At 33.2% G+C, this 27,517-nt stretch overlaps 1 protein-coding gene across 1 annotated transcript; it reads left to right on the plus strand.

Moving 5' to 3' along the window:
* LOC124364434 (nucleosomal histone kinase 1) lies at positions 1-25,239 on the plus strand. Its single transcript, XM_046819928.1, has 8 exons — positions 1-127; positions 5,888-6,058; positions 8,663-8,727; positions 11,235-11,304; positions 14,358-14,554; positions 15,822-16,038; positions 16,384-16,554; positions 23,464-25,239. Exons 2-8 carry the CDS (start codon positions 5,905-5,907, stop codon positions 23,898-23,900), a joined length of 1,311 nt encoding a protein of 436 aa, XP_046675884.1. The 5' UTR covers positions 1-127; positions 5,888-5,904; the 3' UTR covers positions 23,901-25,239.
* The last annotated feature ends 2,278 nt before the right edge of the window (positions 25,240-27,517 follow it).

The following is a 27,517-nucleotide window of genomic DNA, read 5'->3' on the forward strand; positions in this document are numbered from 1 at the left end:
TTAGATTTGGAGTTTGTTTGGGAAGTTTCATGTTTGACAGTGGGTTGAACTGCATGTAAATTGTTGGGAATTTGTATCAGTTCTTTCTCAATAAGTTACTTTCAGTTCTGAAAAGCTTAGAACACAAGTGAGTCCAAAATCGTAATGTAATATAACATTTAGGTGATAACCTCATTTTAAGTATGATCAAATCGCTGACTAGGTTATGTCGGATGGTTTTAACGGTTTTCATACAGGATTGTTTTACAACTTAATTTTGGCAAACATTGAGATTGATAAAGTGTGTATGATTTTAGATTGAAAAGTGTTTGTATATCGTTCTCCCTGAAAGATAAAACTTGGTTCCATTGTGGTTACGTTTTGAGTGAATTGCATTCAACCTTATTGTTCCCTGTGGTAGGCTTATCACAAATCCTAGTTTCTAAGGCAAGGCAGTTGAATACATTGTGTAAACTAATGTTGATATATTTTCATAAAACTTGATTTACAGATTATTTTGGTCATCAACAAGTTTTATATTTTAAATATTTCAATTAGTAACAATAATGTTTTGTAAAATAGTAAAAATGTCAATGTTCTTAAAGCTTAACACTGAAAACCTATTTAAATTACTAATTTTAGTTGTTACTCACTTTTCCTTCAGGTAGATGCTGCATTCTTGGTAGCCCTCAGCTATTGTGTGCTGAAATTCAACAGCAGAAATTAGTATTAAAATGGTTAACCCTTTTATTGCCACATATGCCTTTATTTATTCGCCTGGGTAGGGTATGATAAGTGGACCCAGTTTTTTATATCGAAATTGGCAAACGATATTACTTAATCGTAACCATTGATATAGGTAATCAATCGATACTGATTAATTGTTTGAACAATTAACTTAAATCATCTATATCAACAGCTGTAAACACTTTCAAATAATACTCGTAAATTAATATTTAAATTTTATATAAGTTAAGTAACATTTGATTATTAAAAATGGCAGTCAATTTTAGAAAACTACACGACATTGCTTTGAAATATGATAAGACATGTTTTTCGTGACTTCAACATGTTGGACTCGTACCAAAAAACCCAGTTATGTGAAATTTGTCGGAAAGAAACAACTGTAACTGTGAGAGGAGCAAATATGATCGTCTTCAGTTTTCCTAATTTTGGTTATATAATAATTTTTTTGATCGCTGTAAATATTAAATTCATGTTTTAATTTAAAACATATGATTGTTGTTGAGGACTATAGATACTTTACATCGATTGATAGGATTTGAGATGCGAGTATTAGGTATCGATGATTACATTTTTCAATATAAAAAACCGGGTCTGCTTATCGTAATTAGCTACCCATTCGCTTTTCCGATTTATTTTGAGCACAGCAACAAGCTGATCTGATTGGCTGTCAGGGTGTGACTTGAAGTCAACCATAGGCGGAAAAGTGGTAGGCTCAAGGTTCGAAAATGCCAATTTGGTTGGTTTTGCTTATCTTTTCACTACCAGACAATTTCTTACTAACTTATGTAAAATTTGAGTTATGCCTATCAAACTATAGCAAAGAACGATTTAAATAATTGCTTTGTATCAAATTAAAGGTTGCAGTATAATAATTAGCCACCTACACAATCGAATCATGATTATCAAATCATCAATATTAATTACCATCTAAAAATACTGAAAAACAAAATTTTAGACCAAAGTATATAATAGGTATTTCAAATAACAATATACAGTAGCTCTACTGGTTTTAAACCTTAAAATAAATATCTTAACGCTAAATAAAAACCTATCTATATTTCTATAATGTTACAAACAAAACTATAACATACTTTTTACTATTTTCAAGAACACTTGTCCTTGTTTTCTTGCCGCCATTAGTCAATAGCTAAACACGATTTCACTTTGAATTAATTTCCAAAAACAATTTTACTTTAAATTAATTTTGAGTAATAAAGTGGAATTGAATTACATTTTAGGCTTTTAAAATTGTATTGTAGTGAAGCTATACTTTTATATGTAAAAGAAATGTATTTGTTTCAGATTACATAAAATAACTAAACTTTATTTAAACTTTGTTTGAGCAGCCAATCTGAAATGGCATTTCTGCAGGTACTGATGCCGTCAAAACTACATTTATAAATTACAAAGTCATAGTTTGTTTGATTTAAACTAAAATAGTACAATTTTTGGTATATTTATAATACTAACTTAAATGTAAAATGTTAAAAAAAATCTTCTCAAGTGCGTTTTTTGCAACGTGTTGTTTGTTCTGACTTTTCTTGTAGCGAAATGCTATTTGATTTTCTCCTTTAATTGTAGGGGGAAAGGTAATCTTGTAACCATTTAAAACATTATTCAATGTTTAAAAATACATTTATAGACAATAACTGCATGATTATCACCATTTTTCTTGCTGATGTCACTAGCCTATTCAGTACATATAAACTAAATAAAAACAGCTGGCAATGATTAATTATGAATATCTATAGTTAAAATGATAGTATCAATATTTATAATCGATAATCATAATTCAATTTTGTTGTTGGCCGATTATTATACTGCTGCCAATTTAAAATATTAATATCTCTAACAATGAATGACCAACAAAAAGTATAAAGTAGGCCTTGCCGCACCAGCTTTGTGCATTCATCAGGTCATTAACCCTCCAAGCATTCTCTTTATGGGAGGTGGATTTTTGGGTAGTTTTATTTTTTTAAATTAAATAAAAAATAACGTGTCATGGCATTTGAGTTTATATACAAAATTATAACTCGATAAAGTATTGAAAAGTGGTTTGATTTAAGGACTGTATTTTTTACTTATGACAATATCCACACAGAGGGAGTTTGCAAGCTAATTAAAGGAATTGAAAAATGTGATATGACATGAATTTATGCTTTGGATTTTGGACAGTTAGTGTTAGGCCAGGCCTCTGCATGTGCTATTTTGTGTATGCATATGTTTATGTGCTTATCTATAATGGCAAGTAGGGTGACATTGTTTAGTTTTAATATTTAAAACTAATTTCTTAAATGAATTTAATGTGTGGTTCCGGAATTTTTCTAAAATCATTTTCATATTAATCTCTTTGGGAGTGCTTGTGTTCTTTATTTGACATGTCTCATAAATCAGATACTGTAATTATGCAACTACAAAAAAAATTCGCTATCATGATTAGGCACTGAGACACTAGTATCCAGAATACAATGTCTAACAATAATAATTTTATCACAAACACTTCCTCCTTTGATATCGATATTGAAGTGATAAGTTGCAATATGTATTATGTGTCATATTTCAGTCGTTGTATCATGTTTTTATTCGTAAAGAAACTTTTTTAAATTTTAACAGTACTTATTGCAGTTACTTTTATTCTTTAAGTAAGGATTATTCTTGGAAGAATCTTCTGTTGTTTGGATTTTACATGTGAGACATCTTTGTTTTTTCACACTTCAATGAATATAGAAGGATTGGAATTAATTAAAGTAATTGAAGGTCCTAGTTTACAGTTTTACACATTTATTTAGTTTAATTACAGCTCTTTTACTATCCAGTTAACAGAGTACAGTTAGTTGGTATACATCTCTGACTTGGCAACTTTAAAGGATAGGTTGTTGTCTCTTGATTTTTTGTACAAGAATACTGGTAGTAATACAGTTAAAAATCAGCTGAAAGTGCTAAAGAGAGAGTAACACCAATAACATTTCTGCTGCCAAAGTAGTAGCTTATAACAGTCAGCTAATAGATTCTAGCAAGAAACAAGTGTAAGGCAGCTTGGTCCTTTAATAAAGAAAAACTGTAACATGGCAAAAGGCCAAGAGCCCTTGAATCTCACCAAATATGTTTTAACAATTATTGTATAGAAGCAGTTGTTGAAGCAAAAAAAGCCATCGAAAAACCCTGCTGTTATACTACTAAAGCTCTCCTTAAAAATGTGTGCCCAGTTAGTTTAAGTAATATTAGCTTATTTGAGTGGAAATTCGTGTCAACAGATGATGTTCTTAAGGCCGCAAAACATTTGAGTGATTCTTACAGCAATGATTATTATTACATGTCTAATACTCTTTTGAAGCAAATACTACCTCTTATTGTCGAACTATTACTAAATGTGTCAACTGTTTACTTAAAGAAGGAAATTTTCCTGAAGAGCTTAAAATCTCCAGAGTTTGTCCTATCTACAAGAAAGGTCCGAGAGATAAACCTGAAAGTTATCGCCAGTTCTCAATTGTACCTGTTGTATCCAAATTGATTGAAATTATAATTTATGAACAAGTTGTTACTTTTTTTGGAAGAGAAAAACATTTTGACCAAATTTCAGTTTTGGTTTTAGGAGGGGTAAAGCCACGCTTGATGCCATAGATAGTTTGGTTTTTGAAATTTTGCAGGCCTTTTGAGAGCAGGGCCTTTGCTCAGGTAACGTTTTGTGACCTGAGCAAAGCTTTTCGACTGTGTTGATCACTCGGACCTATTAGAAAAAACTTAATTTTTATGGTTTTTCGGGGTAGCTCATTGAGGCTTTTTCAAGTTCCTATCTAGAAAATAGAAGGCAGGTGGTTTTTATCGATGGAGAATGGTCTCAAGAAGTTGTCCTAAAATATGGAGTGCCGCAGGGCTCGGTTTTGGGGCCTTTGTTATTTTTAATAAGTATTAATGATTTGCCTGTAAATGTTATTAGTAGAACTTTCCTTTATGCTGATGACACAACTTTCTTGAATGTTTCAAATGATATTGTAGAGCTGAATGATCTGGTGAGGAGCTCTTTAGAAGAGGCAGGTGTGTGGTTTCGAGCCCAATGGTTATCTCTTAAATAAAAGTAAAACTGAAAAATGTAATATTTAGCTTAAGGCCATACAATCAGGAACTTGTAGAGTTGGACACCGTTAATAATGTTAAGTTTCTTGGTATTTTTATTGATCACCAGCTGACCTGGGGAACACATATAGACCACATTAAAAACTAGACTGTCTAGAGTTATATTTCTATTGAGACGTCTCTGAAACATTGTGTAACGACAGATTATATTAGGATGGCATATTTCGCTTTCTTTCAGTCAATAATGAAATACTGTTTGCTTGTATGGGGTAACTCTCCAAGGATTGTTGAGATTTTGAAATTGCAGAAGAAGGGTTATTAGAATAATTAATGGCTCAGCCCCATTAGATCATTGCAAGCCTATATTCATTAGTTTAAAAATTAACACTGTCGTCAATCTTTACATTTTTGAACTTGCTGCTTACTCCTTAAAAAAAATTACCAGAAAATGATACTTAATGAAGACCTACATCCATACAATACACGTAATAAAGATAATATTAGTTTTCAACAATGCCGATTAAGTAAAATGTTAAATAGCCATTCTGTCATGTGCAAAAAAGTCTATAATAAGTTAAGTTATTTTGTTAAATTGTATAGTTGTAAGGTTTTTTCTTAAAAAACTCAATGACTGGCTGTTAGCAAAATCCTTTTTATAACATTGAGGAATTCCTAGAACACCCTGGCATAACTCTGTAATATATTTGTCCGTTGATCAATACCTTTTTGCTTTGTTGACTCTTTAAATAGTTTATTTTTGTTCTTGTTAACTGTTCTTACTAATAGTCTTTATTTTTTTGTTAACTTGTTGAATTTTTGTGATGTTATCTATTTATATACTTATTTATTAATTAGTTTATTATTATCAATTTTACGTTGTTTTTAAAATTGTTACATTTATTACATTACACGCAATACATGCATTGTTACTAATTTTATACCGCTAAGTTTTGTTTTTTTTACTGCTCTAGTTAAGACTAAGAAACAATGTAACGTTCAACAATTCTGACATTGTCAATACATGTATATATGTCCATGACAATAAAGTATTATTATTATTATTATTATTATTATTACTACTTTTTAGGCTTACAGATTATCAAAATGTCATCAAAAGCAAAGAAGCCGAGGAAGGCTAATGGATACAAGATGCCCGCACCAATTCCTGCCGGTTATATAGTAAAAAACAGCCAGAAGAAATCTTGGGAAGTGGGAACGTCAATAGGAAAGGGAGGGTTTGGTGAGATATATTGCTGTGGTAGGTATCAGTTGAGTAAATAAACTTTATTTAATTTTTAACCTTTTTTATTTCTCTAGGTAGGTATGTAAATATTTTAAATTTTCTCTATACATACAGTTTGAAATTTTATCCTCTTTGCCTTTGACAACTAGTAGGCTTTATCCTACACATACAAATAGCTACAATTTGAATATCTTCTCTTAATCAAGTTGCTACCAATGAGTTGCTGCTATATTCAACTATCTCAGTTAAATAGTATTAGGTACAGCCTATCTTATTGATAATGCCAGTCAGAATTTACTAACCATAATTCTAATTCAAAAGGAGCCAGTTTTTCAACTAAATCGACCCATAGGAAACCCAATATGTACTAAAACCACAAGATAATCCTGCATTAAATTTGCAAACCATGTGGTATTAGATTATTTCATAAAGTACAGTATTATTGGTTGTAAGATGCTGTGTATAATACATTCTACTTGATTTGTTTCAAATTAGTATTTATGGTTTCCTCCAGATCGCAGTGGTTTATGTTCTTATTCATTTGGATCAGTGAACGAAATCCTTTAGTGTGATTTAAAATATATGGTTGTATAGATAATTGATCATTCATTATTTATGTCAGTGTTAGATATGAATTTTGTGTTATAATTTTCCTATATAAGTTATTTATTAAAACTTTGACTAATTGAGACGTACCACGGGTCCCAATATGTCCTCAGCTTTCTGCTGTAAAGAGATTACACAAATTTGGGTATATACTTTGTGATATAGCGAAAACAAAAGTGAGCTATTTACATATCTCATTCATAAAGTCAGAATGGCTGCATGGTCTAAGGTGTTACTCTTGGTCTAGTGCACACTTATGAGTCACTAGTCTGTGGTAAAACTGGCAAGAGGGTCCACCTTAAATCGCATGTTGTTGGTTTGAGTGGAAGTAGACTGGATTGGTGTATTAACTAGACTAAACACCCGTTTTGCAATTATTGTCTTTACTAGATTTCTATTACTATATTGTTGTTACTATATGACCATAATAATAGCTTTTAAAAGTTAAAAACCATTTAACCCATAATAACACCAAACCTTGAAAACGGTTTTAAAACTAATGCGTCAAAGGTTAAACTTTTGTATGAGAGTTTTTTTTTTACTGTGTACAAATTAATTATAATTATTACACATACAATTAGTTTTGAGATGTTCTGTGTTTTAAAGATTGCTCAAGCATATTTTGTATAAAATAACACCTAAACGTTTAAAAATATCTATGTAGACAGTTTAGACTGCATATTAAATTGTATATTAAATTAATTTAGATATATTAAATTACTTTCAATGATTTTGGTTTGTTTTTGTGCAAAATTATAAAATCCAGTATTTTTTTAGTAATTCATAAATTAATGAGTAAATTGAGTGTCTTACTTTGAAAACTTAAAGAATATGAGAGCAATTATAAATAATTATGTTTTTATTACTTATGCTACGCTAAACCAACTACCATTAAATTAGCAAAAATCTCATTTTTACTCTTTTAAAGGTGCTTGTGTTATTGAAATGTAAAAAGTCACCTGTCCAAAAGTAAAATAAATGTTTATAAGTACAAGTTAAAAACTTGTGTTGCAAGTGTTAAAATTCCAGGCCATTAGTTTATTTATAAATTCCAGGCCGGGAAACGCATAAAAAATTGTTACACACAATGGTTTATTCAAAAAGTATCAAGACTAGAATAATTACAATTGAACGGTTCAGCTTTCGGCTTTTTCAAGTCTTTGAAAATAGATACTTTACACTTTTTCCAGTGTTGGTTTCATCACCTTAAATATGTTTTGAAGCCATTTTTGAGAACCTATTTCTAGTGGCTGTACATCGCAGGTCAGATATGACTTTTTTAAACTTATTACAAAAGTTTTATATTTGGTAGCATTAAAAATCACTGCCAACCAATAAAATGATAGCTTTGCAGCCACAGCAACATCAAAACAAGAGAAAATGTTTACTGTGAGCAGCAAGAAGTGACGTATAAATCTAATTCCTTATTTTGACAAGACTTATTTTACAGCACTTTCTTGCCACTTCTGGATGAGGGTTATAAACATAATTAATTTTGAAGCAATTTAATACAGTGAGGGTACATCTAGTGGCCAACCAAGCTTAACTGGGAAATGTAAGGGATATTCAGTGTGGCCCACCAACCTGACAGACTGGAGATTATAATTCTCCAATCTGTTAAAGAGCTGCCTACCCTCTGTGCTCAGACTGTGACCAACCAAACGCTAGGGGTTGAAAAATCAAAAATAGATAACTGGGGAGGCTTGTTATCAAAGCATTATTTAGGGAAGGATGAATTTGTTGATACATATTGGAGTAGTGAAAAGATGATAGAGCTTGTAGAGGAAGCGGTCACACAGCCACAAAAATATCAAAGAATCCCAACAGTGGTGTATGCATTAGCAAATAAAAGTTTATACATCATTAGTGAGCATAATGAAAAAGTTGTAATTATGACCTCAAAATTATAACTGAAGTATTATATAATAATTCAGTATAAAATTGTACTTAGGCAATATTATCTCTTCTTTTATTAACATATCAGTATATATAAAATATGGTGTTTTTTCCTAGCTCCAATTGATGAAGCTGGACCTTCTAAAGCTAAAAGCAAATCCTACCCACATGTTATGAAAATTGTAAGTAAATACTTAATTTGTAGTATTACTGTAGTAGTCAGCTTTTATGTTTGATTATAATAGTGAAAAGAGGTCTACACTTCAACATTGTAGACCTCTTTTCACTATTTGTAAAATTCAGACCATAATAAACCTGTATCTTTTTGATCTTATGAAATATATCTTTAAAAATCCTCAATTAGTAAAGCCTAACAGTATAAAACACTCCCACAATACCAGGTATAAAAATGCTGCATCTATTAATTTTAATAGATTGAGCAAAACTCGTGAAAGCCATTCTGTTATTGCACTGAGGGTGTACAACCATTTGTTACCCTTACTCCAAAAGTACAATAAAAAAATATTTTTGAATAAATATTATTTATGGCTGTTAGATAACCCATTTTATGCACTGGACGAGTTCTTCCAATTAAAAAACATTTTATTTTAAATTCCCCAATGCCACTGGCTGTATTTGAGTATTGTGGTTTATGTTTGCGTTTAACTTAAGATATAATTGATCTGAGTTTTATAACTGACATTGCTATATTCATATAAAGCTGTAATAAGACTTTGTCAATGATCTTTATTTTATGGCAATAAAAATGTTGATTGATTGATTATTTATTCACGAAAAAGTATTTAAAAGATTAATTTACTTGACCATCATAAATGTAAAATAGGTATATAGTTATTTGTTTTAAAATATATGTAGGTATAATTTTTTTGAAATGTAAATATTCATGAGGTGGTTGAAATAAACTGAAAATGCATTCAAGAGATAGTTTGAAGATGGTAATTTTATTGAACAAGACAGGTTATGGTGAATAATATTAAATTTATGTACATTATTTTATGTACAACTGAATATACAGTATTTTTTTAATAATTATCTGCAAAAGTTATTTAATTATAATTTCAGGAACTGTACTTAATCAGTCATCATATAACTGAAATCCAACGATTGGCTGGTTAAATAGACATGCCTTTATATTCAGTAAATTTTTACTTCATATACAATAAGTAGATAAAGCTTTAAACATTCAAATTCATGTGAGTCATATGGATCAGGTGAAGCATCGCCAGTTTTGTGCTGAATGTAGACACTTCAGCATGAAGACATATTTAAAAACCGCTAATTAATAGGAATTTACTCATTCAACCAGAGAAGCTAGAGGTTGACTAAATGAAACCTATATTTGCATCATTGTTACCTGGGATTTAACCCTTTACAATCCATTCATTTGTACCTAGAGCACTTTGAATAAAATACAGTTACTTGTTTTCTTTCTTTTTTAGTTCTGGTTTTTACAGCTGCAACCGGATATGCTATTAGAGTTATATTTATACTGTACTCACAACAAAATATTTATAAAAATTTGTTTGGTGTATGTGGTATTTTTTAAACAAAGTCCAGGATGTAAAACTAAGTTATTTTTACAAAATAAATAGTTTCTTACATTCCAACCCATATTGATCTACCACTACATAAAGTACAATATTTTGTTGACTCTTTTCATGTTAAATCATTTGCTGGTGTAGACAAACTGTATGCCTGCATTTGATCAAATATCAAATTAAAAACAAACAGCTGATGTGAAATCTGAATTTTGGAAATGCAAAGTAAATGCCTGCAATCTATTGGGAGATTTGTCAACTATGACACCAATAACGGTTCAGACTATGAAATAGTTATATCGGAAGACGTCCAACATCCGATAAGAAAGCTTTATTGCTACCAGTACAAGATTACAACTAGTAGTGGTACAAATTTTCAAAAATATTTTTATTTTTTTGTCGTAAATGAGGACACAGTATTATTATTCAGGTATTATTACTTGTTATTGTAAACCATTGTGATTAGTACTGTGGAGGTTAAGTAGAAAAGAATAAGTTACCTACAATATAATACTGATTTAGTAATATTGATTTCACATGTATAGCTTTAATGTTTCCCTCAAATCACAGTTTTCTCTATTAAATTAAATCATTAACTCGTTCTTTTGAACGGATAGAGATAGAGCACTATGTTATACTATGCACTACTATGTCTTGACAGTTACTGTTTGTTTCATTTGAAACTACTTTGGTGTACTGGCATAGCGAATTAACAATCTTATTTTGTTACATTTTGTTTTTGTAACAATACTTTTGTTACGTTTATTTTCCTGTCATATGGTTGTTGGTATGGTATTTAACGTTGTTGCATACAAGTGGTCGATTTTCACCTTAATAGAAACTTTCAAGTGTGCTATTGTGTTAATCTGCAAGGCATGTTTCGGATCTTTAAAGCAATACCAAATAATCAGAGTTTTGGGATTAGATTGATGTAGTCTAGACCAATGTTTATAATATTGTACAGTAGATAGTGAAATGTGTTAGGAGGAAGGTCAAGCGTCTACTCTATTTCTCCATGATATAGATCTGACAGGTACATCAGTTTTGGACGAGCTTTATTCCTTAAGTACAGACTATTTAGTATACTGCTTATCTTTTATACCGATACTCACTTTATAATTTTTATATAGGAACCTCAAGAAAATGGACCTCTCTTTGTTGAAATGCACTTCTACATGAAAGTTGCCAAAAAGGAAGATAGTAAGTAAATAATTTATAATATGTTGAGAATTTTAATATAACATGAGGCTGCCAATACAGTGCTGCGGACAGTGTTCTACTAGTGCATTCTTATATTCTTTGTTTACTGGCTCTCAACTGACACCATTTTGATTTTTTTTACATTGTGTTTTTAGTTTGCTGTGCATGTTGAAATATTTAAGAAAATTACTGAGCCCACTGACTGTGAGATTCTTACTGAAATTTTTGTTTTAATTTACGTTAATCGTCCAGTTGGAGATGTTTATGGTGAAGGTGCAAAGAGTCAGGGTAGCTACCCGACCGGGAAAACCGGGAATAAGCCAGGAATTTTTCTGAGAACCGGGAAAATTAAAAAAAATACTTTTTCCGTCTCCAAAATCTTATAAAATCAAGACATAATTTGACAGCTTCTTGAATCAAGAACTGATTAATCACGAAACATCGTATTTAAAGCGACGTGGCTCATGAAATTGTGAATAAAGATGGATGTTTGTGAGCTACTCTGACGCCGGTTGATCTAAGGTTATCTCCACTAGTGTATGAGTTTATCTTGGTTAGTTCTACTGCTGTGCCGTGACAAGCCTCCACCCCCCCCCCAAAAAAAAAGTACGTAACAATGCATTAAACAATTAAAATCGGCCAACTGATCGTTTCTGACTTCGGCACTAAACGAGTGGTACGCTTTAAGAGGTAACGCGACAAAGCGCTAGTAACCGCGATACAAACGGGTGTTTATACTTAAGTATTATTCAGTCGCTGAAGTGGGGTCTCTGGACAAAGTTGTCCAACTCTTATTCTTTAGAGAAAATAGTATTTTGGAAAGACGTGTGTTAAATAGATAGCACAGGCCTAAAATGTACACTGTTGTTATAAACAGGCTTAAGAGTTCGGTTTGTTGAATAATATAATGTTTGACGGTTTGATAAGAGGTGCAGCCCGGGTTTTTGAGTACACCAGAATATCAGTTGGATTTATACAGAGGAGCGTTTGCGTCCTGTTGCACAGCAACGACAGACTGAGCTGAGGGTTGAGCGGCAGGAGAAACATTTAATGTTTAGAATTGGCGGCGGATAAGCGCCATCGTGTGGTACTGCCCTGCTGCTCACGTCTGCCATAGTTAGTGTCCAGTGTTTCCCATATGTACAACACCAACATTAAACTTTAAGTCCCTGCCCAATCTAGCAATCACCGCCCACCGGTAACCGCTCTTATCGCAACCGAGGCCTCGGTTGGTCTATGAATGATTGCTCCTGACACATGTTCCGATTGTCATCAAATTACATAGGTTAAAACAAAGGAAGTGATGTTTTGTGTTGATATCACGGTCACATCCAAATCTCGATTGAACTGCGTTTACACCGGAAAAAATGGCGCAAGTTTTGTGTCCAACTAAACATCGCTAGTCTAAATGGGGGCAAGAGCTCTCGCGAGCGCTGCTGCAACCAGTGCCGGACAGTTGATTACAAGAACTGGAGAACAGTGTCGGCTATTAAAATTTCAATAAACATTGCAGAGACATCACTGTCGTGTGTGGACAGACTTAATGCTACAGTAGCCAGTGTAAACGCAACTTAATGTTGTTGCTTCTCTACAACCCCAGACAGCCAGCCGATCGAATCAGCCACGCTCATCAGTTTTCGTCGTCAGTGCGGCATTGGTTGGACGACGGCTGGAAATCCCATCAGTTCTCCGGTCAACTATTTGCCGGAACGACTTCTACGCACACTTGACGATTATTCGGACGATTCTAACTGTTCAAACCAAATAGTCCAACGTGCATGAGGATCTTTGTCTTGTTGTTTCATAGTCCTTGACTACAATCTAACTGACTAACTAGCTGAGTCTGTTAGTTAGATTACAGTCAAGGACTACGAAACAACACTGTCTATTCGTGGACACAAGTGATCGGCAGTACTCAAATTACCGCTTGGTGAAACATGTTTTTGTAGTTCTTTGTTTATAAAACGATTTAGAAATATATAGCAACAGAATAACGAAATTTATAAATAATATTATAGTTGAAGTTCGTTTTTTTTGTGTCTATATTTTTCAACGCTAGCGTGTCTGCTGGTTCTATGTGCGAACTTTAGCTCCTCGATAATAAACAGACGATCGCTAATTCATATTTTATCCTTACGTCATACTTTGCGTAGTTGTAAATAAATATATTCTCTATAAATATACATCCATATATTTTTACGTAAATGTAATATATTCTGGAGGCTCATTTTATAACCTACCATTTCTATAACTTAAAAAGGAAAAATCCCTTGGAATTTTAAATGTATATTTATTTCCCTGCATCTCTGCAAATTCCTTTAAAGTAATGTGGTTTTCTCAGGCTTCCCCCTCCCCCACAAAAGATTAATTAATTAAGTAGAGTTTAGATGAAATTATTTGGTTTATTTGTTGATTGTACTGAACCGACCTTGTGTACCGGCGAAAATCATTGTCTCGTACCGAAAGTTCGTCCACAACGGTGCGGGTTAGACCTCAGACCCGCAATACTGGGCTGCAGTCTGCCCAGCGGTAGCGCTGTGCTGGTATTTATTTATTCTCTTTGTATTTCCGAATTGGATCCGATGTGGCATTTCTTGAAAATACTGCTAGGGACGATAAAACGTGTTAAATACAGTACTACAGTTGTCTATTTGGTTTGAACATAGACTAGATAATCGGAAATTTTCTATCGGGAAAACCGGAAATTTGTAAAGAGGTTTTGAGTGGCCACCCTGAGAGTGGTGGATTGGAAAGAAAGTAGTTTAGAATGTTGAGGTGATCGGCCTTGTTTTCAATGATAATTTGATAGAGAAAGTGTTTATTTAGAGTATTAATGTCTTGAATTATAAATTGAACTATGTGTTTGAAAAATCTTAATGAAATTATAGTTTTAACAAGTAATGGGAATGTTGAATTTAGCTTTATGTTACACTAATGGTTACACTAATGGGCATAGTTATGTTATGTCTAGTTATCATGTAAATTTTGATTGTGTGATGTACCAAGTCTCTATTTTAATGACATGATGACTCATTAATTCTTTTAACTTACAGTTGAAAATTGGATGAAATCCAAGGGTATCAAAAGACTTGGTATGCCTTGCTACTTGGGCTCTGGATCTTTTGAGTACAACAAGGAACGTTACAGGTTCGTCGTTATGGACAGATATGGCCGGGACATCTGGTCTATATTTCTAGAAAACAAGAAAGTGTTCCCTTGTGCAACAGCGTTGAAAATTGGACTTCAAGTTGTGAGTATAGTACTTTTAGTTTTGGTGTGAGTCAATGTAGACACAATTTAGTGGTAGAGAATATGATTTTTCTTAGACATACACCTGGATTTGTCCACGTATTAATAAGTCCATGTTTGTATGGTAGGATAAACTATTTTTTCAATATATTTCAGCAAACATTTAATCAAATATAAAAGTGTTTACTTTAAAGAAAAAAATTGAATACAGGCTAAAAAGACATTGTTTTATATTTTGTTTAATTTTATGTTACAAACTAAAAATAAAGTTGAATAATGTAGTCAAATAAAGCGTGCCAATATCTCGGCTATTTGCTATTTTGGAAACATAATTCCAAAGCCGATACATGGACCTATGGCCTTCTAAAGGTTAATAGAATAAAAGTGATATTTATTATTTAGAAATTATTAGTAATTTAAGTGTTATATAAAATGAGGGAGACCAAAAGACTTGGAATTTATTTATGTTCATACAATAAAAGATATGGCTATATTAAAACTTTCATTAAAATGTGATAAGTACAACTAAAATATTAGAGATGCACAGTAAAAATATTATTTTTAATGTAGTCAAACCTTGTAATTCTTGAGTTACAGATATATAAAATTGTATATTTTACAACTAAAATATTAGAGATGCACAGTAAAAATATTATTTTTAATGTAGTCAAACCTTGTAATTGTTCAGTTACAGATATATAAAATTGTATATTTGTTGCTCATGGCTGCAAGTGTTTACAAATTATTTTGTGGATATGTTTATTATAATACCTCAGAACTAGGTGAGCTATTTAGGGATAAGTCGTAAATTAAAGGTCAGTATGATTTAAAATGTTATTTGTATGACTTAAAATGTTACCTCGGTTGTTAACTATTGCTTGATCAAAATTTTTTAGTCCACTTTAAATAATGTTTGTATGTGGATAAATCAATGACTGTGGCTGGCAGAATATACTGAATGTAGTGTAAAAAAAGAGTGAAATGTCTGGTTGACTGTTAGTGAAAAATCAGTTGCAGCTATACAAAGTTTAATTAGGAATTCTCACATAGAAAAAGTTTAATGAAGTTTTTTTAAGAATAAATATGAGGAGATAAGCCAGAGTTCAAAATGGAGGGTGAGGTCCCAACCGTTATAGTTCCTTAATAATAATCTTCACCTTCAGTTTTTAAATACCAATTTATGGCACAACTTTGTAAATGATTATTGGGAGAATAAGTTTCTAATGTAACCAATCCCAGTAATTAATGTATTTTACTCTCTGTTACAGCTGGATGTGCTAGAGTATATACACGAGCAGGGGTATGCCCATTGTGATGTGAAGGGTGCTAACCTACTGTTGGGCACCCAGAAGGGCACTGAAGACCAGGTATACTTGGTAGACTTTGGACTTGCAGCTCGTTATATCACCACTGAGTTCAAGCCAGACCCTAAGAAGGCTCACAATGGCACAATAGAATACACAAGCAGAGATGCCCATCTTGGAGGTTCGTTTCAAATAACTTTGAAAAAATTAGTGCTATAGCACACTGCTTAAGATAACACTAAAATTACTTTATGTATGTAAAAAAGTTTTTTTTCCAACCTACAAAAAAGTTGGTCATTTTTTAAAATGTCATGAAAACTAAAACGTACCAAATAATATTAATTGCAAACAAATATTTTGTATCCTATTATATGGTCTTCTTTTCATAGCACAGTAAAGTAAATACACATGTGTTCGTTCTCGCAACACCACACTCAAGTTCTACTAATTGTCTTAATAGAAATGTGTCAGTAATAAAATGTTAAATTGTTTCAAATGTTAAAAATTCAACTTTTCCTTTTTTTAGTAACAACGCGAAGAGGTGACATGGAAATTCTCGGTTTTAACTTGCTCCATTGGATTACATCTACACTGCCCTGGGACAACATTACCGACCCTAAAGTGGTTGAAGAGAAAAAGATAGCACTAATGAAGAGCATCTCGTCCGCTAGGAAATTGATACCCTCTGCTCCAACAGGTAATCTCATTTTTATTCTAAACTAGGAAACCTCTGAAAAATTATATTTGTAATGTCAGTAATAGTTAAGTTTTCATTGATCTACAGGTGTATATTTTGAAATTTTGTCTTTGTTCATACCACTTTCTTGTAACTAAAAAAAATTACAGTCCTTTTTTATCATTTGAGGGCTAAATGTTGAAGCTAAAAAGCACCAGACCTTCAAAAATGTCAATTTTGTAAAGATTTACTTAAAATTTGTTTGTTGCAAAATGAATGCTCTAAATGAATGGTTAAATTTGCCATAAAAACTTTTTATTAACACATTCACTGCGGATGACAAAATTACCAGCAACAGAAAATGCGGGAATTTGTTGTTGTTTTTTATTTACCAAAACAGTCAGGATAGCCGAAAGGGTTGTCCAAGGTATTCCGAAATCTTCGTTGGCCGGAACGGGTAACGTCATGTCTGTGCCGAGTCTGCTCGTCATCCACACCGGGTGATATATGTTCGCAGCACACTAGGTTTCGGCACAAACACTCGCGAATTACATGATAGTACATAAATGACACGTACATAGTACATCAATTACACGTATATATTATTATTACAGGGTGTCCAGCAGCCTTGAAAATCGGGAAGAGCGGGAATTATGCTTGAATTTTACCTGCCTTGAATAAGGCGGGAATTATGCTTGTATATTGTAGAAAATCGGGAGTTTTGATTTTTTTAACGCCGCTGCCGTTACTAATGCAAGGCGCCCACTGCGACCGTCCCGGCCTTTTTGTCGAAATACACGTAATAAAATGGACACCCGCCCACTGCGGGCGGCCCAGCCCGGCCTTTTTGTGAAGTCGAAATACACGCAATCAAATGGACACCCGCCCACTGCGGGCGGCCCGGCCTTTTTGTGAAATCGAAATACACGCAATCAAATGGACACACACCAACTGCGGGCGGCCCGGCCTTTTTGTGAAGTCGAAATACATGCAATCAAATGGACACCCGCACACTGCGGCCGGCACGGCCCGGCCTTTTTGTGAAGTCGAAATACACGCAATCAAATGGACACACACCAACTGCGGGCAGCCGGGCCCGGCCTTTTTGTGAAGTCGAAATACATGCAATTAAATGGACACCCGCCAACTGCAACCGTCCCGGCCTTTTTGACGAAATACACGCAATCAAAGGGACACCCGCTCACTGCGGCCGGCCCGGCCTTTTTGTGAAGTCGAAATACATGCAATCAAATGGACACCCGCCCACTGCGGCCGGCACGGCCCGGCCTTTTTGTGAAGTCGAAATACACGCAATCAAATGGACACACACCAACTGCGGGCAGCCGGGCCCGGCCTTTTTGTGAAGTCGAAATACATGCAATTAAATGGACACCCGCCAACAGCAACCGTCCCGGCCTTTTTGTCGAAATACACGCAATCAAAGGGACACCCGCTCACTGCAGCCGGCCCGGCCCGGCCTTTTTATGAAGTCGAAATACACGCAATCAAATGGACACCCACCAACTGCGACCGGGCCCGGTCCAGCCCAGCCCGGACCGGTCGCAATGGGCGGGTTTTCATTTGATCGTATGCATTTTGACAGAAGTCCGGGCTGGGCTGGACCAGGGCCGGTCGCAGTGGACTCCGTGCTTAACACGAATGAAGGTATTGAAGCAAAAGTTCGATTATGTTCACATCAATGTGAAATTGACAGAATACAAAGGAAATTTGGAAGTAACTGGCTTTCGTTGCAGTCGCCAAAAATGGCGTTGTAGTACGTTTGGCGAGAGATGGCATTTATATACGAGGTGTGATCAAAAAGTTCCAGGACTGAATTTTTATACATTTATTCATACAACATACAGGTTATTCGAATTTGTCTCCTTCAAAGTACTCCCCTTGGGAAGCTACACACTTTTCCCACTGGTGTTTCCACTGATCAAAGGCCCCAGAAAACTCTTCTTTTGTAAAGGTGTTTAGCAGCTCCGTCGTTTTTTCTTTAATTTCGTCAACTGTTTGAAATCTTTGTCCTTTCAGGGGTCTCTTGAGCTTCAGGAAGAGAAAAAAGTCTGCTGGAGCCAGGTCAGGTGAGTAGTGGGGCTGAGGAATGACGGTCATTGCGTTTTTTACACAAAAGTCACGGATAACTAATGCAGAGTGAACAGGAGCATTGTCATGGTGAAGAACCCAATCACCACTTTGCCACAGCTCAGGTCTCTTTCTTTTCACAGCATTACGCAATTTTCTGAGGGTTTCAAGATAAACAAAACGATTAATTGTTTGACCTTGTGGAAGGAATTCATAGTAGACGACACCTTTACAGTCAAAGAAAACCGTAAGCGTGACCTTCACATTTGATTTGACTTGACGTGCTTTCTTGGGTCTTGGAGAGCCTTTTGATGTCCATTGTGATGATTGGGCTTTTGTTTCCACATAGTAACCAAAAACCCATGTCTCGTCTCCCGTAATGACATAATCCAAAAAGCTTTCGTTGTCATTTGCCTTTTGAAGAAGTTCCTCAGAAACATGAATTCGGTGTTGTTTTTGGTCTTCAGTCAACAGTTTTGGCACAAACTTTGCTGCAACACGACGCATTTGAAGTTTTTCAGTTAAAATTTCCTGACATGACCCAAATGAAATGTTACACTCTTCTGCCATTTCACGGATTGTTAGTCGACGGTCTGATCAACATTGTCATCATTGATTGACGTTGAAGGGCGTCCGGAACGAGCGTCGTCGTCTATGGATGTTCGGCCACCTTTAAACCTCTTGAACCACTGATGGCAGCATGATCGGCTTAGACATTCTTTACCAAAAGCCTCTTGTGACATCAAAAAAGTTTCAGAAAACGTTTTGTTCAGTTTCACGCAAAACTTCACACAAACACGTTGCTCTTCTTTCACATTCATTTTCATTAAACAAAAAAATAGCCAAACTCTATAAAAATAATTTCAAACAAACTATGCTAATGTTACTTTCAGTGATGTTATGATTGATCTGCAAACACAGCTGTGTTACTGTTGAGTCAGGGAATACAATGCTACCAACCACATCACTGTGAGACATTGCATTCCCATAGTATATAAAAAGTCCTGGAACTTTTTGATCACACCTCGTATGCTTGATGTTAAAGTAATTTGAAGAGTGGCTAAATAACCTACGTGACTATATATTGTGTTTATAATATTCGCATGTTGAAGAGGTTGCCAATTCTTTGAAACATACTGATGAATATTAAATGTTTCAATTTAAGGTAAACGAAAAACGTGATCATGTGATCAATAATGGTGTAGAATTGGATGCTATAGGATTTATTTTAAATTTATTTGAGATATATAATTAATACAACACTCTTTTAGTAATCTAGGTGTTTATTTACCCTTGCTATACTATTAATGGTTGTTTTCATTTTACTTATTGTCAATAGCCTTATTTGTTTAAATTAATTTGTGCAATGAGTAAAGGTGCAATACATCGTTAGTAATTCAATTTTAAAGTTTTATAACTTTTACACATGTTTTCTAAAAAGGGTTCAACATTTGAATAGCCCATGTTTTGGACTTTTTGAGTTTAATCCGTTTTTACAAAATGAATATTAATATATTTTTATTTATTTTAACAGTTATTTTGTTTTTTATGAAACTTAATTCACCTAAAACTAACCTAACTCTCAACTGGTTTAGAATAGTGTTGTGTTTGATGTTGAAAGTGTAAGTAAAACTTCTTTAACTTAAAAGTAAAACTGTTTCTTTAGTATCCTGTGTTTTTGAGGGTTTGTTTTCAGACTTCAAATAAAAAATCGAAATCATTTACCTATTTGGATATTAAAATGTATTTGTAACAAACTGTTACAATATAAACATTAAATTAGGGTTTGGTACTTTATCATAATTTTTTAAAGGCCTACGTTTTTTTACTATTTTTTTTAATAGTAACATTACACTGAAATTCATTTTAAACTAAATTAAATGCCACATTAAGCATAGTATTGTTTAAATAATTAAATTAACACATTTTATAGGTACGATTACAGTTCAATGTTTTTGAACACAAGGAAGTTCAATTATAAGTTATAGGTTATGAAAAAACCTCATTTACTGTAGATTTTTAAATAACGAATTATAAAATGTTGTTAATAATGTATAAGAACATTAGTAATTTAAACAGAGGGCCTACTATCTTTGAGCATCGTTTAAAATAAAGGTATGTATTCTTTTAAGCAGTTATTTTAAAATATCACAATGCTGTTATTAGGCCTTAAATATTTGAGAAATCTTTATTGTTACATGGAAAGTAAACACTATTTCGTGACTTGATTTTGGCTTGTAAAATTGTTAGTTACCGATAAAGAGCCAAAAGTAAACCGCGACTATAGCCTTGAATTTTATAATTTTGAGCCTTGAAAACCTTGAAATGTGCTTGAATTTTAGATTTGGTCATTACTGGACACCCTGTATTAGTTTGAAAAATATACAACATCAAAAACAGTTAACACACACCCCCCTCCCTGAGTAAACATTAGAAAAAGATTATATACATCCCCACCCACCGCCAAAGACTAAAAACTACTTATTTGTCCTTGTGATACTTATCAAAGCAACTGAGTTCACACAGACCTGGTTCGTCAGGGCACACTGCACAATAGTACACTGTTTCCTTACGCTTGCCTTCTTGGTAGCAAACGCGGAACCTCCGGGTAACTAACTTGCCGTTTCGTTAGTTTGGAGAGACGATGCATGCTGTTGCGCATTGGTGTGATGAGCAGTGGGGCTTCCTTTGGAGGGAGCAGGTCTTCAAGAACACGAACTCGGAAGTCATACAGGGACAGTCTATCTGAGTTGTACATGCTGTACAGGTAAAAAGAATTTACAACAACCTGGAGAAAGTGCATTTCATTGCAACTCATTATCTTCATCAGATGAAAAATTATCGTCAATAACATTATAGTCTTCCTCCATTATTAGTATGTACACTTACACAGTCAACAGACACTATAATCCACTCATACAATATCGCAAAGCATACACAACAAACGAAAATGGCGAACCAGCGACGAATCGCACCAACAGACTCACCGAAACAGGCACACCTCGCTATGAGTGTTACATCCTTCCCGGGCAACTGCTCAGCTCAGCCTGAGGCAATATGAAAGCAGCTGCCAAATGCCGAGTTCGCTCGTCCACCGCCCGGCGCGCCATTTTTGCATGACGAGCATGCTCATCACCTGCAGTGAATGTGTTAAGCTTTGTTAGTTTTTTACCAGTAATTTTAGATGGATTTTGTATATAAAATCAGCCTATTCAATTATCCTCTTGGTAGCACTTACCGAAGATTTCTGCATAAGTTCTCTGAACATGGCCCCTAGAGCCAAAAACCACCCCTACCTATCAAAATGTTATGTGTATCTGTATATGCTATATAACTTCACTTGTCGAAACAATGTTCCAAAAAAAAGCCCAAATAAATTGAAATTTTGTAGAAAAATGGATTTTGTAAATATTGTGACTAAGCTCATTGGCCAGCTTATTACACCATTTCGTTTCAATATATAACTCTGTTATTTATGAACCTCGGAGAGAAAAAAATTGTTCTGAAATACTTATAAAATTTCCTAAACTTTAGTTATAAAAAGGTTTTTGCATCTTGAACATTTTTGAAGATATTGAGGACATATAAATCCCATGAGAATTAATAGTATTTGATTTGTCACAAAAGCTATGTACTTCCTCCAACTGAGCCGGAAGGCTATTTTATTTTTTTTATATTTTAATTTGTCCATAGTGTCAGACAAGGTAATGTAAAAAGTCTAATCAAATATTATATATTGGTATCTATGCTGATGAGCATTGCAATTGATTAAAATAAAATAACGTTGTGGAAAAAGGGCATAATGCTAAAGTAAACTTCATACAGAGATAGTTCTTACAGATGACGTTGATAATTTTGCTTCAAACAATAACCAACAAAATTACTCTCAAAACTATTTTATAACATAGATGAAAAATAACAGTTTTTAATAAAGTTAAGCAATTTTAGCTACTTTTATGTTTATACTTTTTCATATCTATTAAGGCTTTAAGATTGAAATTGTTCACAGTTTAGAAAGGAGTTATTGTATCTCAGTCACAGAGCAAAGCATTGTGGAGCAAAATTGAAATGTGTTTAAGGATTCTTAAATCAATTACAATGTTAATTCTTACAGGTTTCTTTTTTTAATCTTGCAAGTTTCAAGATAGAAAGCTGTGCAATGTTTTGGGAAATCTAAAACATTGTACTAGTCCACAGTCATAGATACCATTTAAATACCAATAAGGATTTTAATTGTTTTATGTTTCAAGATGAAGATTTTAAATTGTTAGTATGTTACAAGTTTATTAACATGTCAACCATTAAAGTTGTCATGCCATCAATGTTGTATAAATAAACTTTCAAAACTAATAATGTACTTTCTTTAGTTTGATATTTTGACACCTCAAAACATCAAACCAGCAGTTGTACATGAAATCTACAATCTAAACAATTCAATTTGTACACCCATGTAATATTTTCTAAAAGGTTACCACATGCTTATCACAGTGGCTTATTACAAATAACTTGTGATTTAATCACTCATTATTTCCTTTGCTTTCCTATTGCAAAATAACTGTTGGCACAAACTGAAACCTTTCAAAGTTGAATCAATACTAAAATCTTGAATTTTGATCTCTTTGCACAGCTTTGATAAAATGCTATTATGAAGCTTTCATTTAAAAAGAAAAGGCAATATTTAGCTTTGCCATCTATGCTTTTCCATCTATTCTTTTCCATATAGTGTGATTTGTGCTCAAAAAGGGTGAAAAGAAGTAGACCCAGATATGGTTCTAGAAGTGTAATAGTGAAATCAGCTGTTCTAAAATGAAACCGTGCCAATAAAGGATTGTTCTGTTCCAGTAATTACCAGCTATTTAGATTATGTGAGCAAACTCAAACACGATGAGGCGCCCAATTACGAGTTCTGCAGAAAGTTGTTCAAAGATGAACTGAAGAAGCTTGGAGTGGCTAACACTGGCAAGCTGGTATTCAAGGCAGATAAGTCGCCCAAGAAGGCTACTGCCGCCGCAGCTGACGCCGACTCTGATGAGATGCCTGGGAGAGTTCGTAGGAGACGAGTGGCTGTGAATATCTCTAACGGACATGACTCTGACAGTGCTGTGGACATCGGAGATGATGAGTCTCCGCCGCCCACACCCAAGAAAACGCCGAGGAAAACCAAGAAAAACGGGCCGAGCTGGAAGGACTGTGAGACTGCTAGGGCCAGCAATGTTGTCAGGGCAGGGGAATATGTCAGCAGTAAACCTAAACCCACAAAGAGACAAAGAAAAGAATAGTGCACCTGAAAGTATTATGTTGTATCATTTGATAAGAGACGTACGGTTTATAAATTGTGCCTTAAATTTTAATTAATCTTCCATTAGTTTGTTGCTGTCTTAGCAACATTTTTGTATGTTTTAGGATTTCATTTCCATGATACATGTTATATTTTCTGTTTTGTTATTTTTGTATTTTTTATACAAGCCAAAACAGGCCAGTGTTATTTATTATAGCAGGTATGCTGAAGACAAAACAGTCACTGTGATTTATTTGTAACAAATATGATGAATGCTTATTTACTATGATCGCATACATTGTTTTAGTTTTGTATTGAATTGACTCTTTGAAGGCCAGATGAAAAATTAATGTCCATTCTCAATGATGTTATGTATAAATTTAATTTAACTTTTCAAGAAAGGCCAGGCCCAAAATAAAAGTTTGGACACTCCTAATTTGTAATTTTATAAAAATGGTAGTATACATCTTAATAGTTTTTGCTTTATCACTAAAATCATTTGAAATTTGTTTTTATTCGATTGGTAAAAACTTCTTACAGACACAGGAAAATTAATGTAATTCTTTCATACATTTATTGAGATTTTTATAAACATATTATTAGTCAATAAATCATGCAACACTTGTATGAAGAGTGTTTTACCTTGCAATTTTTTGATAAGATGTATTGTAACTCAACCCATCACTAAAATTTACCAGCAAATGTCACACTAACTTCACTATATTTAACTAAAATGTTATAAAACGAACAAAACTAAACTACGATAATGAACAACTAGTTCCAAAGATGGCGTTTGAATGATTTTAACTCATTTATTGCAATAATTTTAAAACTTGGTCTTACTATCTTTCATTGTGTATAATATCTTGTTAACAGTAAACGAATAAGAGCAAACCGAAATCTCGATTAATTTTATTTTGAAATTATTGTTAGAGTCGAGATTTTGGCTTATGGCTTTCTAAGGGTTAAGAACAAACTGGTTTTCACTGATGTAACTTATTCATATTGTAAAATGCGTATAATAAATTCATGCATTTGGTTCTATGTACTTATAGTTATGTCTACTTATTTGTTGAGACATTTCAGTGATGGTCATTAGAAGACTACTTACTCATTGTTGTAGTTAAATTAATGTTGTATTTCAATTTTTATTTTTATGATTATCCTATGTATATTAAAACAACAAATGTTGAAATCTTCCATGTATATTTTTTATTTGTAATTTATTACTTTGTATCTTATTTCTAATTTATAAATATTTGGTTGACATAAGGGCATACGAACAATGTGGATTTGTAAACTGTAAATATCTACAGGTGGAATAAAGATGCTCAGTCTGATGTTATGGATTAATATTTATTACTTAAAAAACTTCATTGTGCTTGGTTAATTATCTTACTAAAATATAACTGAATCGAACAAACAAATACTCCTATATATTAACACGAGTCTCCAAGGATTGTTCAGAAAGTAGTAGACAGATGTTTTTAATTCAAAATTAACCAAATGTAGAAACAATCTTATTATATGCATTTGAAAGGAACCATTTAAAGCTATTTTGATGTATAATTGTTCAAAACAACTTCTTTATTCTGCAATTGATGTTTCACCCAAGTCATGGATATGATCAATAAATTGGTTACCATTTTGTTGGTATCTTCGAGAAAAGTTAGTGTTGCGGTCAATTTTTCTGGTCTTTTGTAGTCTTTCATTAGGATTTTTGAAACCCATCTACCTCAAAATTTGTGGTAACCAAGCTTTTCTACCACATTTTCATGCACTAAACTCAGTGATATTCAAGAGAAATTTTCGGAAGTTCCATAACTGTGAAACAATGATTTTCAAGAGTTTTGTATTGGTTTTCATCACCAATTATGACAAGGCCTTCAATTTCGATATGTTTGGATAGGATTTGTTGATTCTCATTGTGAACATTGGTATGGCTATTTTTAAATCGTTGCGCTATTACCATGCTTGGCTACTCTTTTTATTTTTCCGCTCACATCATAGAGTTAGTGTCAGTTCCATTAATTGGTTTGTTGTATTTTGTCCACAAAAACCTAGTCAGAGAACATTTCACAAGTGATGGGATTGTTTATTATAGTGCTCCTATTATAACCCTAGAAGCGTCTATAAGAAATTCTAAGTGTACACTATTTTTAATACAGTTCACTGGCCCGTTTTATCAAATTCATACAAATATTCAACTTCACACACTATATATGTTATATAATGTATTATTTTCTTGTAAAGCACCATATTAAACTGTGTACTTTTCAAGCTGTAAAAATAACTTTTTGTACAACTTCAAACGCTTTAACCAAAATGTCAAAAATTGCTTCATATGCTTACAAGTATATACTTGTTATTGAAATATCACCTTCCCAGAATAGTAAATTTGAACAAAATTTTACCATATACACAAGAATATATAGTGTTATTAGGTTCTTTTAGAAAATTCATAATATTTTTACATTTCAGAAAGAAACATACTAGCTATTTTTCACACAGCATTGTAAGTTGTATTGCCTTTTTGTTGAAGCAATGTGCAGCAGGTGTACAAATAAAACACAGTAAAATATACAAACAAAAAAATTATTAACAAAAGGATCTAATTTTTACAAATAAAATCACATTAATTTCTATACATACATCTTGGATATTATTTGATCTTCGTGGATCACAAGCTATGAACAATTATCATTCATTAGTTGAAAATTAAAACACAATAGTACAAAATAACTTTGACTGAACAAAACAGGAACTGGTATTATTTACAAACTACTGTTTTAGCTGCTTGCATGACGCAAACAAAATAACAGTTGAAAAATATGCAGATTGGTACAGAATTACAAGCTAAAAATAACATAAATACCACTACACAAAACTAGAACTCATAAGCTTTCATTTAATATACCATTTAAAGGTTTGCAACTGTTATACATGATGATTTATTGATTCTAACTCAAGAATACTGATCAACCGTTAAATTGCTGATTGCACTCAAGATGTGATCGCCGACAAAATTGGATGGTCAACTCTTCTACGGTTAACATGTCACACAGAAATCTAAGTATGAGGGGCACAGTTTGCATATTGAGTTAAAGTATGTTTTGACACCAAGATGGCTGTTCTAGCCCGCTACTCCCTCAATAGACCAAAACATCCGCTACTTTCTGGATAGCCCTCATAAGATTCATAGACTCTTAAATTTATAAGAAACTACTTTGATTTTGTGACAAAAACATAAGCCAAGCCTTGAAATTAATTCAGTCAGCTCTTTGTGAATGGGATTTATTTTACTGACCATAAAGAAAGGTTACAATTAATTGTTAAACAGAATTATATTAAATGTGGTTTTAGTAAAGAAACGCTCAATACTAAATTTGCCTTAAAATATTTTGAGAATTTTTTACTATCTGAATGGCCAACTATACTTTTCGGAGGGTTTTTACAATATTACTAATAATTTGACAATTAAAAATGTTTCAGTTGAAAAAAATAATATCCCTGTATACTTTCAAAAACAGCTAAATGTTAAAAGTGCTTGGATGTGCGTTGTTGCTTGGAATACTAATTAGTAAGTAAAAATATGTGATGTGCTAAGCTTACACCAGT

Source organism: Homalodisca vitripennis, chromosome 6 (genome assembly GCF_021130785.1).
Source record: "Homalodisca vitripennis isolate AUS2020 chromosome 6, UT_GWSS_2.1, whole genome shotgun sequence".
In the NCBI taxonomy this organism is placed as follows: domain Eukaryota; kingdom Metazoa; phylum Arthropoda; class Insecta; order Hemiptera; family Cicadellidae; genus Homalodisca; species Homalodisca vitripennis.

What these genes read in the sequence shown, in the direction of transcription:
- LOC124364434 (XM_046819928.1), top strand. Translation starts at nt 5,905, where the DNA reads ATGTCATCAAAAGCAAAGAAGCCGAGGAAGGCTAATGGATACAAGATG. An exon ending in TGGTGAGATATATTGCTGTG is followed by an intron (nt 6,059 to 8,662) that starts GTAGGTATCAGT and finishes GTTTTTTCCTAG; the next exon opens with CTCCAATTGATGAAGCTGGA. An exon ending in TGAAAATTGGACTTCAAGTT is followed by an intron (nt 14,555 to 15,821) that starts GTGAGTATAGTA and finishes TCTCTGTTACAG; the next exon opens with CTGGATGTGCTAGAGTATAT.